Source organism: Tachyglossus aculeatus, chromosome 1, assembly GCF_015852505.1.
Source record: "Tachyglossus aculeatus isolate mTacAcu1 chromosome 1, mTacAcu1.pri, whole genome shotgun sequence".
Classification (NCBI taxonomy): domain Eukaryota; kingdom Metazoa; phylum Chordata; class Mammalia; order Monotremata; family Tachyglossidae; genus Tachyglossus; species Tachyglossus aculeatus.
Window position 1 is genome coordinate 94,646,281 of NC_052066.1, and position 17,722 is coordinate 94,664,002.

The window sequence follows — 17,722 nt, forward strand, 5'->3', positions numbered from 1 at the left end:
TCGGGTCCACTATGACCCTCAGGTTCATTTCTAGGCAGTTATTTTCCTATATGGTTGTTGCACAATTTGATTTTCCTCCCTATCCTGTACTTAGTCCTAGTTCATCACATTTACAATCAATCAGTGGTATTTATTGAGTGCACATTACGATGGCCTAGTGCATAGATGACAGGCCTGGGAGTCAAAAGGACCTGCCTGGGTTCTAATACATCCAGCTCCACCACTTGTGACCTTGGGCAAGTCACTTCACTTAGAAGCAGTGTGGCTCTGTAGAAAGAGCCTGGGCTTTGGAGTCAGAGGTCATGGGTTCAAATCCCGGCTCCGCCACTTGTCAGCTGTGTGACTTTGGGCAAGTCACTTCACTGCTCTGGGCCTCAGTTCCCTCATCTGTAAAATGGGGATGAAGACTGTGAGCCCACCATGGGACAATCTGATCACCTTGTATCCTCCTCAGGGCTTAGAACAGTGCCTTGCACATAGTAAGCGATTAATAAATACCATAATTATTATTATTCTCTGTGTCTCAGTTACCTCATCTGTCAAATGAGGATTAAGACCGGGAGCCCATGTAGGACAGGGACTGTGTTCAACCAATTTATGTGTATCGATCCCAGCGCTTAGTACAGTTCCTGGCACATAATAAGCACTTACGACCACTATTATTTATCTTCATTATTATTATTATGGGCTTGGAAAAGTACAACAGATGCAAAATGCAAGTTCCTTCACCCCAAGCCACTTATAGTTTACCTTACAGCTGATATTTTTCTCCAACTTCCCAATTCTAATCCTTCCAAAGAGTTAGCCACCATTTCCAGTTGGTTGATGGATTAAGGGCCCGGCAAAATAGTGTACCTCAATGTAGCCCTGTGCACAAATGGAGCCCTTGGTGGCTGGGAAGACTACAGAGGCACAACCACACCATAGTATTTATTGAACATCTACTGGGTGCAGAATACTACACTAAATGCTTAGGATTCTATAATAGAAGATGCAACACCTGCCCTCAAAGAGCTTACAATCTAACAGGGAAGTAAAACACAAAATCAATCAATCGTATCTATTGAGCGCTTACTATGTGCAGAGCACTGTACAAAATCAAATGCAGGTAAGAGGAAGAACAGAATGGAATGACGAATATGGGGATGAGTGACTTTTTAAATAGTGGAGAAGGAAAGTCACTTTGGGAGGTTATGAGGAGGTGGTACCAACATGTTGAGGTGGTATTTGGGGAGATAGGATGTGGAGAGAAGGAAAATTAATTGGGAAATGTCTCCTGGAGGAGGTGGGATTCAAAAGAGCTTTGAAGATGGGGAAATTTGTGGTCTTGCAGATTTGAAGAGGAAGGGAGTTCCAGTTGAGAGAAAGGTATCAGAAGGGAAAAGGGCAAGAATTAGGTACATACTCTCCTATCTCTGTTACCTCATCCACACTATCCCTCACATCTGGAACTCCCTCCCCTCAGGATGAACAGATAACAGCTCTCCTTGTGTTCAAAGCCCTCCTAAAACACCACCTCCTCCAAGAAACCTGATTAAATCCCATGGAGATCCTGGAAACGTCATAAAAGATATAAAACTATGTGTAGCTGATGGTCAGTCCTCTAGCTGGCCCTGGGGCCAGAGGACGGCACTTTGCTGCCACTTTCCTGCACGGTGCTGCTAGAAAATCCACCCTCAGTATAAATGGAGAGATTAAACATGGGTAAAATCAGAGTAGCATGGATCTAAGGTCATGCTGTTTGAACACTTTATAACCCACAAACAGTAAGCTCCTTATGGGCAGGAAACATGTCTACCAACTCTGTTATATCACACACTAAGTGCTTAGTACAGTACTCTGCACCCAGAAAGAGCTCAATAAATGGAATGATTGATGTTACGCAGACACACAACTAGTTGTGGATAGAGAATGTGTCCCCTATTGTACTCTCCCAAGCACATAATATGGTGCTCTGCACTCAGAAGGTGCTCAATAAAAATGAGTGTTAGATGCTGGGAGCAAAGAACAATACATACAACTCCATGATGGGGGAGTGGAAGGGAAAGGATTCTTCATACTTATAAGATCCTGAGACACTTCAGAGTCTCTGAGGACCCTGATTATCTGCAGTTCTGCTTCCCCAAGGTCTCTGTGCCATTCAGAAAGCCTAGCAGGCAGCCCAGCACCACCTTCCAATGGGACCAGGATATTCACGTCAGGGCACAGACAGTGTTAACAATGTGAGTCACTTAGTTTCTCCTAGGGAAAAAGGAGACAGTAGAACTGAAAAATACAAAAACCAAATGGGGGAAAACCCAGAAAAGTGTCTCCTGGATATGAATGGGCCAGAATATATCACCAGTCTGAACTTAACTGATCTGAAGTCACACTTACAAAAAAAAAAATGGACAGATGTATCTGATTCTTTGGCTTCCAGGTAAAAGAAAAAAAATGTTTAAAGGTGATTGTTGCTATACTTACAAGCCACCCTCAGTTATCCATACTTTTGCCTCTTAATTTTTTTTTTTACAGTTCTGGATTTTCTTCATTCTTGGTCCGCAGCCCATCCCAACTTTAACATTCCTCCATTCCTAATTCTACTACATAGCAATTAGCCGTTGTGCAAAAAACTAAAATCTTCACACAAAACACACCTCCAGGACTTTAATTTTCCAAGCTAGCGGGCCTTCCCCAGTCAGAGCTGTATCGGGATACAGTTAAATAAGGATACCTCCTTGTGAACCCTTCAAACTCCACTTGGATCCCCTCCAGCTGCTGAGGTACAATTAGCTGCTGAAACTCCAGTATATAAATTATCTGCAGCCCAGAGGTAAATTGTTTTATAATCGAGAGTAACCAAACAGTTTAAACCAAGAAAAGTGTCTTTCCACCTTACTTTTTAAACAGGAAGTTTAACTTTGCATAACAAAAAAAGTTTAAGGCCAACCTACTGCTGATTAATTTATGGAGCAAAGTAGCTCAATGATAACTCATCAATAAACATTTTCTTGTCAAATTCCAGATTCCTGAAAAGATGGTCTTTTGCCTGCAGCAAAAGAAAAAGCTATTGGAGACAAAGAGTTTGCTCCTGACTGAACCTCGTAATGGGGCAGATGGGTAGCAGGTGAAGTTAAAAACATAAACAAGCCCCAGGGCAAATTGGAACAAGATGTGATTACAAGGAGGGAATAGTTACATAATTACGTGTTAGCTCTAGCCTATTCCAACATGCACAGACACCTAATGTCATGGTTACCATAACCGTTCCACCTAGTGGTACCCAAAATGGTGAGAAACGATTTCTACAGCAGAGATTTCTGTTGGATTTTTAAATGAGCAGGGTTTTACTATTTCCAGCTTCCCAAAGGTACTTTCAAAGGTAACTAACCGACCATGATGCCCACAACCTATACTTCCACGAGCAAATCAGCGCCTAACCCAATAGCTTCCACGGACAACGGATCCCATCCCGTCTCCCCTCTACCATCCTGCCTGGTGAGGGAAGGGGGAAGAATTCGCGAGCCACACGTTCTCACATCCCTGCACCTGCCACTCGCAAAGGCTGACAGCTTGCAAGTGAAAGGAAAAAAAACGGGGGGCAGAAAGGGGTTGCTCTCCCCCTCCCCAGGCCCAGTACACTCAATGCTGCTTCCTTGTATGCCAACATTTCTCAAAAGTTTAAGAAGACTCTCTGAGGAGGCAGAGAGGATGGGGTGGAGGAGGAAAATACATGGAAAAGGAAAAGAAAAAAAAAAACACATCTTCATTAGCAGGCAGCCACCAAGTCCCTGAAGGCCCTGGGAGGAGGGAGACCACCACCCCCTCCTGTGGGCACATGCCTGCTCTGAGGCTCACGGCAGGGATTAACAGGGCAAATCCCCGGCTCCCTCTCTGCCAGGTGTCTCACCAGTCGGGACTGGCACCCTCCCCTTCCCACCCTCCCTACTTTGGATCCCCCCCTGGGCAGCCTTGGCCCTGGGTCAGCACTGCAGAGCCTGGGCAAGGTGAGAAGGGATCGTGGAGAGAAGGCTAAGGGGAAACTGAGAGATGGAGGGAAAGGACTGCAGGGGCTCTTACCTCCTTCTGCTTGGGGTCCTGGGGGTAGACATCGGGCGGCCCGAGGCGGGGTCGTTTCAGAGGTCTCTGCTCATAACTGAGAAGCCCGAAGGCGGCCATGATCTCTCATGTTCGCCAGGAAAAAAAAATGAATGAGAGTTGGGAGATGGAGCAGGCCGATTCTGAGCACCAGGGAGCAGCAGTTTGCAGACGAGTCTCTCTCTGTCTCTGCAGGAACAAGCAGGTTGGATGCTGCTGCAACACAGGGACAGTCACACACACCCCTGTTGGACAGCTCACACATCACACATATACACACACTCACACACACACACCCTCCCTGGAGACAGCTCCTTCTGTCCCTGGGACGGTACTGAAGCTAGAGACAGGGGGATCCACCTGCTGGGGACCCCCCGCCCCCCAACCAGGGAAGAGTACGACTTTGCAATCCCCTCCGGACCCTCGCCCACCCCCACCGTGCGGGGGGAGAGGAGGAAACTTTTCTTTGCAATACCTGTCCAGCTCTCCTGGGTTGCAAAACTGGAGCTATTCCTAGAGTTGGGGGGAGGGGGGGGAGCGCGTTGCAAAGGCGGCTAGCCCTCCGCAAACCGCTCCGCATCGCCCTCTCCTCCCCTCCAGGACGCTATTCCCCGGCGGAGGGGGCGGGGATGGACCCTCTCCCCATCACCCACCACCTCTTGGGATACTAACTTGGACCCGGGGGTGGGAGTGCGATGCCCATCCGCAGGGAATTGCTGTGCCCACGCCCCCACCTCCTCTGCCCGCTGGAGGCAAAGGTGGGGGCGGGGGGCTCACAGAAGCCCGGTGAATTGGGGGGGATTAGCTTTGATGCAACAATTACTGCTGCAGCAATGATTGGCTCCTTATCTATAATTTATCTGTAACATTTATTATAGCTGGTATTGATGTATATCAACGTCCATCTCCCCCTCTAGACTTTAAGCTCATTGCGGGCGGCGCATGTGTCTATTGTTACACTGTCCTCTCCCAAGCGCTCAGCACGGTGCTTTGCACACGGTAAGCGCTCAATAATAATAATAAATACGACTGAATGAATCTCCCACCAAAAAAATAAAATGCTTTTCCTCCCCTCGGCACGCAGGAAGGGGAAGATGCCCGCAGCTAGCGAGGGGTGAAGCCTGCAGGCTTCCATGTGTGGGTGCCACCCACCCCTGCCCCGGTTTACCTGTTGGGCACCGGCTAGGGAGAGGGGGCTGGCAGCGACCGGGCTCCTGCAGCCTCCTCCTCCTCCATGGTCCGAGCCTCGACCCCGCCGGGCGAGGGCTGCGGTGGCGGTGCCAACCGATGCCAACTTTGCCAAGGTGCCCGGGGCTGGAGACGGCTCCGGCGGGACGGGGGCGGGGGTGGCAGGGGTTTCGTACTGGCGTCCAAAAAGCAGCCGCGGCTACTGAGCATGCCCAGCTGGGGCGGCTTGCCCGCGGCTCCGGGTCCGGAGGGGAGGGGACGCGCTCCATCCGCCGGGTTTTGGCGGCAGCCGCGGGGAGCGGGAGCCCCGTCCGATCCTCCCAGCCGGGTTTTGGCGGCAGCCTCGGAGATAATAATCATAATAATAATAATAATAATAAAAATGGCATTTGTTAAGCGCTTACTATGTGCAAAGCACTGTTCTAAGCGCTGGGGGGGATACAAGGTGATCAGGTTGTCCCACGTGGGGCTCACAGTCATCCTCCCCATTTTACAGATGAGGTAACTGAGGCTCCGAGAATCAATCAATCAATCAATCGTATTTATTGAGCGCTTACTATGTGCAGAGCACTGTACTAAGCGCTTGGGAAGTACAAATTGGCAACATATAGAGACAGTCCCTACCCAACAGTGGGCTCACAGTCTAAAAGGGGGAGACAGAGAACAAAACCAAACATACTAACAAAATAAAATAAATAGGATAGATATGTACAAGTAAAATAAATAAATAGAGTAATAAATATGTACAAACATATATACATAAGTTAAGTGACTTGTCCAAGGTCACACAGCAGACCGGTGGTGGAGCTGCGGCTCGAACCCATGACCTCTGACTCCAAAGCCGGGGCTCTTTCCACTGAGCCACGCTACTTCTCTGGCACTTATTAAGCGTTTACTATGTGTAAAGCACTGTTCTAAGCGCTGGGGCGGGTACAAGGTGATCAGGTTGTCCCGCGGGGCGCTCACAGTCTTAATCCCCATTGTACAGATGAGGGAACTGAGGCCCAGAGAAGTGAAGTGACTTGCCCAAAGTCACACAGCTGACAATTGGCGGAGCCGGGATTTGAACCCCTGACCTCTGACTCCAAAGCCCGAGCTCTTTCCACTGAGCCATGCTGCTGAGAAGCAGCGTGGATAACAGTAATGATAATGATGGCATTTCTTACTATGTGCCAAGCACTGTTCTAAGCGCTGGGGAGGGTAATAATAATAATGGCATTTCTTAAGCGCTTACTATGTGCTAAGCGCTGGGGAGGGTAATAAATAATAATAATGGCATTTCTTAAGCGCTTACTATGTGCAAAGCACTGTTCTAAGCACTGGGGAGTACAAGGAAATCAGGTTGTCCCACAGGGGGCTCACAGGCTTCAACCCCATTTTACAGATGAGGGAACTGAGGCCCGGGGTACAAGGTGATCAGGCTGTCCCGCAGGGGGCTCACAGGCTTCATCCCCATTTTCCAGATGAGGCCCAGAGAAGTGAAGTGACTTGTCCAAAGTCACCCAGCTGACAATTGATGATGATAATAATAATAATAATGGCATTTATTAAGCGCTTACTATGTGCCAAGCACTGTTCCAAGCGCTGGGGAGGATACAAGATGATCAGGTTTCCTCACCTGGGGCTCACAGTCTACATCCCCATTTTACAGATGAGGGAACTGAGGCACAGAGAAGTGAAGTGACTTGCTCAAAGTCACACAGCTGACAAGTGGTGGAGCCGGGATTTGAACCCATGACTTCTGACTCCCAAGCCCGGGCTCTTTCCATTGAGCCATGCTGCTTCATCCCCATTTTCCAGATGAGGCCCAGAGAAATGAAGTGACTTGCCCAAAGTCACCCAGCTGACAGCTGATGATGATGATGATAATCATCATCATAATAAAACAATTCTGGTATATGTTAATCACTCAATCATATTTATTGAACACTTACTGTGTGCAGAGCACTGTACTAAGCACTTGGGAGGTACAAGTCAGCAACAGATAGAGACAATCCCTACCCAACAACGGGCTTATAATAATGATGGCATTTATTAAGTGCTTACTATGTGCCAAGCACTATTCTAAGCGCTGGGGAGGTTACAAGGTGATCAGGTTGTCCCACTGGGGGCTCACAGTCTTCATCCCCATTTTACAGATAAGGGAACTGAGGCCCAGATAAGTGAAGTGCCTTGCCCAGATTCACCCACCTGACAAGTGGAGGAGCTGGGATTAGAACTCACGACCTCTGACTCCCAAGCCCAGGCTCTTTCCACTGAGCCACTCTGCTTCTCTTTGTTAAGCACTTACTATGTGCCAAGCACTGTTCTTAGCACTGAAGGAGATCCAAGGTCATCAGGTTGGCTCACGTGGGGCTCACAGTCTTCATCCCCATTTTCCAGATAAGGGAACTGAGGAACAGAGAAGTCAAGTGACCTGCCGAGATTCACCCAGCTGACAAGTGGAGGAGCTGGGATTAGAACTCATGACCTCTGACTCTCAAGCCTGGGCTCTTTCCACTGAGCCACACTGCTTCTCAATCAATAATCATCATAATAATAATTCTGGTATTTGTTAAGTGCTTAACTATGTGCCAGGCACTGTACTAAGCGCTGGGGTGATTACAAGCAGCTTCATTCATTCATTCAATCGTATTTATTGAGCACTTACTGTGTGCAGAGTACTGTACTAAGCGCTTGGGAAGTACAAGTTGGCAATATATAGAGACGGTCCCTACCCAACAGCGGGCTCACAGTCTAGAAGGGGGAGACAGACAACAAAACAAAACATATTAACAAAATAAAATAAATAGAATAGTAAATATGTACAAGTAAAATAGAGTAATAAATATGTACAAACATATATACAGGTGCTGTGGGGAGGGGAAGGAGGTAGGGTGGGGAGGCAGGGGGGGAGAGGAAAGAGTGGGTTTAGTCTGGGAAGGCCTCTTGGAGGAAGTGAGCTCTCAGTAGGGCTTTGAAGGGAGGAAGAAAGCTAGCTTGGCAGATGTGCAGAGGGAGGGCATTCCAGGCCAGGGGGAGAACGTGGGCCTGGGGTCGGTGGCGGGACAGGCGAAAACGAGGTACAGTGAGGAGGTTAGGGGCAGAGGAGTGGAGGGTGCGGGCTGGGCTGGAGAAGGAGAGAAGGGAGGTGAGGTAGGAGGGGGTGAGGGGATGGACAGCCTTGAAGCCGAGAGTGAGGAGTTTTTGCCTGATACGTGGGTTGATTGGTAGCCACTGGAGATTTTTGAGGAGGGGAGTAACATGCCCAGAGTGTTTCTGCACAAAGACGATCCGGGCAGCAGCGTGAAGTACAGACTGAAGTGGGGAGAGACAGGAGGATGGGAGATCAGAAAGGAGGCTGATGCAGTAATCCAGTCGGGATAGGATGAGAGATTGAACCAGCAGGGTAGTGGTTTGGATGGAGAGGAAAGGGCAGATCTTGGCGATGTTGCAGAGGTGAGACCGGCAGGTTTTGGTGATGGATTGGATGTGAGGGGTGAATGAGAGAGCGGGGTCGAGGATGACACCAAGGTTGCGGGGTTGTGAGACGGGAAGGATGGTAGTGCCGTCAACAGTGATGGGAAAGTCAGGGAGAGGGCAGGGTTTGGGAGGGAAGATAAGGAGTTCAGTCTTGGACATATTGAGTTTTAGATGGTAGGCAGACATCCAGATGGAGATGTCTTGAAGGCAGGAGGAGACACGAGCCTGAAGGAAGGGAGAGAGAGCAGGGACAGAGATGTAGATTTGGGTGTTGGACACAGTCCCTGCCCCACATGGGGCTCCCAGTTTCAATCCCCATTTTACAGATGAGACCCAGAGAGGTGAAGTGACTTACCCAAGGTCACACAGCAGACAGGTGTCAGAGTCAGGATTAGAACTGACCTTATGTCTCCCAGGCCTGGGCTCTAGCCACTATACCACGCTGCTGCTCAAGCTGAGGTTAATAATAATTCTTTTAATTGTGTTTATTAAGCATTTACTGTGTGCAAAGCACTGTGCTAAGCACCTGAGAAAGTACAATGCACAGTAATAATAATTGTGGTATTTAAGTGCTTACTGGGTGCAAAGCGCTGTGCTAAGTGCCTGGGAAAGTACAATACACAACAATAATAATAACTATGGTATGTGTTAAGTGCTGACTGTGATCCGATTGTGGGCAGGGCTTGTCTCTTTTGCTGAATTGTACTTTCCAATCACTTACTACAGTGCTCTGCACCCAGTAAGCGCTCAATAAATATGATTGAATGAATGAATGAATACAATACACAATAATTGTGGTATTTGTTAAGCACTTACTGGGTGCAGAGCACTGTGCTAAGCACCTGGGAAAGTACAATACATGATAATAATAATTGTGGTATTTTTAAGTGATAATTATAGGCCAGGTACTGTACTAAGCACTGGGGTGGATACAAACAAATCAGGTTGGACACAGTCCCTGTCCAATATGAGGCTCACAGTCTTAATCCCCATTTTACACCGGGGTGGATATAAACAAATCAGGTTGGACACAGTCCCTGTCCAACATGGGGCTCACAGTCGTAATCCCCATTTTACAGATGAGGTCACCGAGGCCCAGAGAAGTGACGTGACTCGCCCAAGGTCATACAGCAGACAAGTGGAGGAGTCAGGATTAGAACCCATGAACTTCTGACTCCCAGGCCGATGCTCTATCCACTATGCACTATTCCCTTCCCCACAGCACCTGTATCTATGTATATATGTTTGTACGTATTTATTACTCTATTTATTTTACTTGTACATATTTATTCTATTTATTTTATTTTGTTAATATGTTTTGTTTTGTTCTCTGTCTCCCCCTTCTAGACTGTGAGCCCACTGTTGGGTAGGGACCGTCTCTATATGTTGCCAACTTGTACTTCCCAAGCACTTAGTACACTGCTCTGCACACAGTAAGCGCTCAATAACTACAATTGAATGAATGAATATGCAGTGTGCAGTGTGGGTCAGTGGAAAGAGCACGGGCTTTGGAGTCAGAGGTCATGGGTTCAAATCCCGGCTCTGCCAATTGTCAGCTGTGTGACTTTGGGCAAGTCACTTAACTTCTCTGTGCCTCAGTTCCCTCATCTGTAAAATGGGGATTAAGACTGTGAGCTCCCTGTGGGACAACCTGATGGCCTTGTAACCTCCCCAGCACTTAGAACATTGCTTTGCACATAGTAAGTGCTTAATAAACGCCATTATTATTATTATTATTATTATTATGCCTTGTTGCTTCCCCTCCTGCTCCCAGCCCCACCTATGCCCCTGGTCCAAGGTGGGAGACACCCCTACCACAATTTGTTAAGTGCTTACTATATGCCAAGCACTGTTCTAAGCACTGGGGTTATTTTATTTTAAGCTGTCGAGTCATTTCCGACTCATAGCGATGCCATGGACACATCTCTCCCAAAAACTCCCCACCTCCATTTGCAATCGTTCTGGTAGTGGATCCATAGAGTTTTTTAGGTAAAAATACGGAAGCAGTTTACCATTGCCTCCTTTGGCACAGTAAACCCTCGACTTTCTCCCTTGCCGCTGCTGCTCAGCAGGGGTGAGTTTTGACTTGTAGCAGATGGCCTTCCACTCGCTAGCCACTGCCTAAGGTAGAAATGGAATGGGTGTGCTACTGCTTGACTCTCCCTCCCGTAGTCGAAACTGGTAGGGTACCGGAAACTCTCCAGGTGCGACCCTGAGTGGGGAAGCACTGGGGCAAATACAAGATAATCAGGTTGGATACAGTCGCTGTCCCAGTTGGGGCTCACAGTCTAAATCCCCATTTTACAGATGAGGGAATTTAGGCACAGAGAAGAATAATAATGGTATGTGTAAGTGCTTACTATGTGCCAGGCACTGTACTACTACTAATACTAATAATAATAATGACATTTATTAAGCACTTACTATGTGCCAAGCACTGTTCTAAGCGCTGGGGAAATACAAGGTAATCAGGTTGTCCCACAGGGGGCTCACAGTCTTAATCCCCATTTTACAGATGAGGTAACTGAGGCCCAGAGAAGTGAAGTGACTTGCCCAAAGTCACACAGCTGACAAGTGGCGGAGCCAGGATTCGAACCCATGACCTCTGACTCCAAAGCCCGTGCTCTTTCCACCGAGCCACGCTGCTTCTCTAAGAGCTATTAAGTGCTGGAAAAGTGAAGTGACTTGCCCAAGGTCACACAGCAGACAAGTGGAAGAGTTAGGATTAGAACCCATGTCCTTCTGACTCCCGGGCCCATGCTCTATCCACTAGACCATGCTGCTTCATGCTGCTACCAAGGTGAATTGGGCATCCAATATACTGGGTGCCCAAGAGGTGGACATTATTTTCTCTGGAGAAGATCCCAGACCACCCAGCATACTGCAGATGCAGAAATAGTGTGGCCTAGTGGATAGAGCACAGGCCTGGGGGTCAGATGGACCTGGTTCTAACCCTAGCTCTGCCACTTGTCTGCTGTGTGACCTTGGGCAAGTTACTTAGCTTCTTTGGACCTCCGTTACCTCACCTATAAAATAGGGATTAAGCCTGGGAGCCTTATGTGGGGCAGAGACTGTGTCCAACCCTGTTTGCTCTTATCCACCCCAGCACTTTGTATAGAGCCTGGGACACAGTAATTGTTTAACAAATACCATTATTATTATTACTATTTTCAGAGAGAAGGGTAAATTGGGATGGGCTGGAGGAATTGACACCCCTGAATTCCAGCACTCACTGCCCCCAGGCTGGAGGGAAAGAGCCCAAGGCCTAGGAGTAGACATGTGTTTTGTCTTTTTTTCTCTGCCTCAGGCCTTCGTGGGCCCAGGGTTTGCAAATTCATTTATTCAATCGTATTTATTGAGCACTTACTGTGAGCAGAGCACTGTACTAAAAGTCTGGATGTGAGGGGAGCAGACACTGGCTAGTCAAGGTGAGATTAACTCTCCTGTGAGACTGGGGCTATTAGATTTTGTGGGGTCCCTATGTGTATGTCCTGAAATCTTCTATGGTATTGAGGTCCATCAGTTGTTCTGGTTTTAGACAGGAGGCACCTTGATGACTCTCAGTGTTCCTGCAAGCGCCTAGTTCCTTTCTTTGCACACAATAAACCGAAGGTTCTCAAAGCTCCAACCTCTCACAGCTGCTTAATTTGGACAGACCAAAGAATGTGAGAGACTAATGATGATGATAACAATAACAATGGGGTTTGTTAAGGTGCTTACTATTTTATGGTACCCGTAAAGTGCTTTGTTCCAGGCACTAAAGTAAACCCTGATGGAGACAGGAGGTAATCAGGTTGGATATAGTCCCCAAGCCAGATTTTACGGATTAATCCCCATTTTATAGATGAGGTAATTGAGACACAGAAAAGTTAAGTGACTTGTCCAAGTGGGAGAGCCAGGATTAGAGATTAGAGAAGCAGCATGGCTCAATGGAAAGAGCATGGGTTTGGGAGTCAGAGGTCATGGGTTCTAATCCCAGCTCCACCACTTGTCAGCTGTGTGACTTTAGGCAAGTCACTTAACTTCTCTGTGCCTCAGTTCCCTCATCTGTAAAATGGGGATTAAGACTGTGATTCCCATGTGGGACAGCCTGATCACCTTGTATTCCCCCCCAGTGCTTAGAACAGTGCTTTGCACATAGTAAGCGCTTAACAAATACCATCATTATTTTATTATTATTATTATTAGAATCCAGGTTCTCTGACTCCCAGGCCCGTGCTTTTTCCACTAGGTCAAACTGATTTCCCCTTTCTGCCAAGCACTGTACTAAGTGCTGAGGTAAATACAAGATAATGAGGTCAGACACAGTCCCTATCCCACATAGGGCTCACAATCTGGCAGTTTCTCCTGGGTATTAGCTGAATGCCCACTTGTTATTGAGGCAACATGGTCTTCTGGAAGGTCTGAGGTACTGAGAAGACGTCAGATTTTATTCTCAGCTCTGTCTTGGGCAGGCTGTGTGAACTTGACCAAGTCACTTAACCTTTCTCTGCCTTCCGACACTCTCATCTGTAAAGTGGGGAAAACAATACCAGCCTCTCCCAATCTGTAGGGCAGCTGTGAGGTTAAAAAGAGACAACTGTTGGAAAAATAAAGACACTCTAAAAATATTATTGTCCTGGAGGCAGTGTTACCATGAGCACAGCATTCCCTATGGGACCTGCCTCTCACCCAAATTTATCCCCAGGACAATTGGGGATTTTCAGTCATCCTGCAGCCAAAGCATCACCTCTGTGAGATGTAAAATAGTGAACCCATAAAGGAGGCTCCCTGTTTGGAAATACAGCATAATCACCTTGGTTGATTACTCACACCTACCCTCCTTCCTTCCCATCTGGATTCCTATCTCTCCCTATTCTTTGCATTCCAAAACTTTCATGTACAAAATCTGTGTTAATGCTAACTGCATCTCTTTGTTCTTTCCTGCCTCCCTCAAATAATAATAATAATAAATAGTGGCATTGTTAAGCATTAACTCTATGTTAAGCACTGTACTAAGTGCTGGGGTAGATATAAAGTAATGCAATCAAACACCATCTCTGTTCACCTGGGGCTCAGGGTCTAGTGGGAAAGAGAACAGGTACTTAATCCCCATTTTAACAATGAGGAACTAAGGCAGAGAAAATTTAAGTGACTTGCTCAAGCAAGGGATAGGGTTGGGATTAGAACTCAAATCTCTTCAATCAATTTAAGTCTCTCTTCCTTGCCTTTCTACTCTTCCTAGGAACACCTGCTGAAAGCTAAGCACCCTTGTTCTCAAGAAATATGCGTAAAAATCAAGTTTTCATTGACCTACCTTTTTAGGGAAGCAGCATGGCACAGTGGATAGAGCATGGGCCTGGGAGTCAGAAGGTCATGGATTTTAATCCCGGCTCTGCCACTTGTCTGCTGTATGGCTCTGGGCAAGTCACTTCACTTATCTGGACCTCAGTTACCTCATCTGTAAAATGGGGACTAAGTCTGTGAGCCCTCTGTGGGACAGGGACTGAGTCCAACCTGATTTACTTATATCCACCCCAGCACTTAGTACACTGCCTGGCACATAGAAAGTGCTTAACAAATACCACTAGGAGCAGACATGTGTTTTGTCTTTTTTTCTCCCCCTCAGGCCTCTGTGGGCCCAGGGTTTGGGAGATCATTTATTCAATCGTATTTATTGAGAGCTTACTATGTGCAGAGCACTGTACTAAAAATCTGGATGTGAGGGGAGCAGACACTGGCTAGTCAAGGTCAGATTAACTCTCCTGTGAGATGGGGGCTATTAGATTTTCTGGGGTCCCTATGTGTATGTCCTGAAATCTTCTATGGTATTGTGGTTCATCAGTTGTTTTGGTTTTGGACAGGAGGCACCTTGATGACTCATTGTTCCCGCAAGCGCCTAGTTCCTTTCTTTGTACACTTAGTACAGCACTTAGTATACTGTCTGCATACAGTGCCTGGCACATAGAAAGTGCTCAACAAATACCATAATGATAATAATAATTACTATTATTATTATCAATTGTTATTCAGAAAGGGTTCCTCTCAAAGGCAAAAGATATTGATAGGCAAGGGAAAAATCACATGCACCTAAATAGTTGTGAAAGATCGATCAATGGTTTTTATTAGGCCTTAATTGTAGTATTTGCTAAACACTCTATGTCAAACACTGGAGTAACTACAATATAATCAGGTCGGACACATGGCGCTGTCAGTCTAAGTATGAAGGAGATCAGGTATTGAATCCCCATTTTACAGATGAGGAAACACAGAGAAGTCAAATGGCTTACCCAAGGTCACACTTACTGTAAGTAAGTAAGAGGCAGAGGTGGGATTAGACCCCAAATCCTCTGACTCCCAGGCCTCCGTGCTTTCTAGACCAAGCTTTTTCCCAGTGCTGCTGTGTTCAGCACATTATACTAAGAGTACAATGAAGCAGGTAGTCATGATCTTCGCCCTCAATTAGAAGAAGAAAAGGTGATATAGAAGAGGCTAGATAAATTATTTAGTTCAGTCTTTACCAAGGAAAATGTTAGGGATGGTCTGCCCACTAGATTGTAAACTCCTTGAAAAAAAAGGTTATGTCAATCAATCCCTCAATAAATGGTTTTGGGAGGCAGAGGGGTGGGGTACTTATTGTATGCAATACACTGTACTAAGTATTTGGGAGCATAGAATACAATACATTTGGTAGCTAGGTCTTCTAACTCCTTTTTAATTTCCCAAGCACTTAGTACACTGTCTGCATACAGTGAAAATTAACACCATCAGGTCTGAGTTTTCCAAAATCACCCCTCCCCCATCCCTCCTCCTCTCTGCCCCCTTTTCAACTTTCCCATCCTTCCCAGCAGTATCTTCAGAGGAGAACTCCTCACTCCACTCAAGTGCCACCCCTTCCATGTGCGCATCAGACCCTATTCCCTTGCACCTTATAAAAACTCTCGACCCTTCACTCCTCCCCTCCTTTTTTTTAATGGTATTTGTCAAGCACTTACTACGGGCCAAGCACTGTTCTAAACCCTCAACTTCCATCTTCAATCACTCACTCTCCAGTGGCCTCTTCCCCTCTTTCTTCAAACATGCCCAAATTCCCCCATCCTACAAAAACCCTCCCTTGACCCCACAGCCCCCTCCAGTTATTGCCTCATCTCCCTTCTACCCTTCCTTTCCAAACTCCTGGAGCAAGTCATTTACACTCGATGCCTCAAATTCCTCTCCTCTAACTCTTTCCTGGATCCTGGGCTCACACTTCTAAACTGTGAGCCCACTTTCTAGACTGTGAGCCCACTGTTGGGTAGGGACTGTCTCTATGTGTTGCCAACTTGTACTTCCCAAGCGCTTAGTACAGTGCTCTGCACACAGGAAGCGCTCAATGAATAGGATTGATTGATTGATTGGACCCCCTCCAATCTGGCTTCTGTCCCCTCCACCCCACTGAAACCACCCTCTGAAAGATCACCAATGACCACCTTCTTGTCAAAGTCAACAGCTCCTACTGCACCCCAATCCTCCTGGATCTCTCAGCTGCCTATGACAATGTGGACTGTCCCCTTCTCCTCAACACAATATTCAACCTTGGCTTCACTGACTCCCTCCTTTCCTGTTTCTCCTCATCTCTCTGACCATTCATTCGCAGTCTCCGCTCCCATCACCTAACTGTAGGGGTCCCTCAAGAGTCAGTTCTTGGTCCCCTTCTATTGTTCATCTACACTCACTCCCTATTGTTCATCTACACTCACTCCCTAGGAGGGCTCATTCAATCCCAGGGCTTCAACTGTCATCTCTATGAGGATGACACCCAAATTTATATCTCCTCCCCTGTTCTCTGTCCCTCCCTCCAGGCTCAGATCTCCTCCTGCCTTCAGGACAACTCTAATTGGATGTCCTCCCACCACCTAAAACTCAACGTGTCCAAGACAGAGCTCCTTATCTTCCTTCCCAAACCCTGTCCTCTCCCTGACTTTCCCACCACTGTGGATGGCACAACCATACTTCCTGTCTCACAAGCCCGCAACCTTGGTGTCATCCTTGACTCCGCTCTCTCATTCACCCTACGTATCCAATCTGTCACCAGGTCCACCAAGTCCTGCCGGTCTCACCTTCACAACATCGCCAAAATGCACCCTTTCCTCTCCATCCAAACCACTGCCACATTATTACAATCACTCATCCTATCCTGACTGGATTACTGCATCAGCCTCCTTTCTGGTCTCCCAACATCCTGTCTCCCCTCACTTCAGTCTATACTTCACTCTGCTGCCCTGATTATCTTTCTACAGAAACATTCTGGGCATGTCGCCCCCCTGCTCAAAAATCTCCAGGGGTTGCCTATTAACCTCTGTATCCAGAGAAAAAGACTCCACACAATTGGCTTCAAAGCTCTCCATCACTTTGCCCCTTCTTGCCTCACCTCCCTTCTCTCCTTCTCCATCCCAGCCTGCACACTCCGCTTCTCTGGTGCTAATCTTCTCTCTGTGCCTCATTCTCACCTGCCCTGCCATTGACCCCTGACCCACATCCTACCTCTGGCCTGGCCTGGAATGCCCTCCATCCTCAAATCTGGCTTCCGTCCCCTACATTCCACCAAAACTGCCCTCTCATAGGTCACCAATGACCTCCTGCTTGCCAAATCCAACGGCTCTTACTCTATCCTAATCCTCCTTGACCTTCCAGCTACCTTCAACACTGTGGACCACCCCCTTCTCCTCAACACGCTATCCAAACTTTGCTTCACAGACTCTGTTCTCTCCTGGTTCTCCTCTTATCTCTCTGGCCATTCATTCTCAGTCTCTTTTGTGGGCTCCTCCTCCCCCTCCCACCCCCTTACTGTAGGGGTTCCTCAAGGGTCAGTTCTCAGTCCCCTTATCTACACTCACTCCCTTGGTGAACTCATTTGTTCCCACGCTTCAACTATCACCTCTACGCTTATGACACCCAAATCTACATCTCTGCCCCTGCTCTCTCTCGCTCCCTCCAGGCTCGTATCTCCTCCTGCCTTCAGGACATCTCCATCTGG

General features: G+C 47.3%; 1 protein-coding gene across 1 annotated transcript in view; it reads right to left on the reverse strand.

The window, feature by feature from the left end:
* The window catches only part of MED12L (mediator complex subunit 12L), a 535,097-nt gene extending 529,762 nt beyond the window's left edge, over positions 1-5,335 (reverse strand). Inside the window, exons 1-2 of the mRNA XM_038751768.1 lie at positions 5,246-5,335; positions 4,060-4,293 (exon numbers count right to left, since the gene is read on the reverse strand). Coding sequence (XP_038607696.1) covers positions 4,060-4,158 — 99 coding nt within the window. The 5' untranslated portion in view covers positions 4,159-4,293; positions 5,246-5,335. The remainder of the gene's footprint in view (positions 1-4,059; positions 4,294-5,245) is intronic.
* Positions 5,336-17,722: the final 12,387 nt, after the last annotated feature.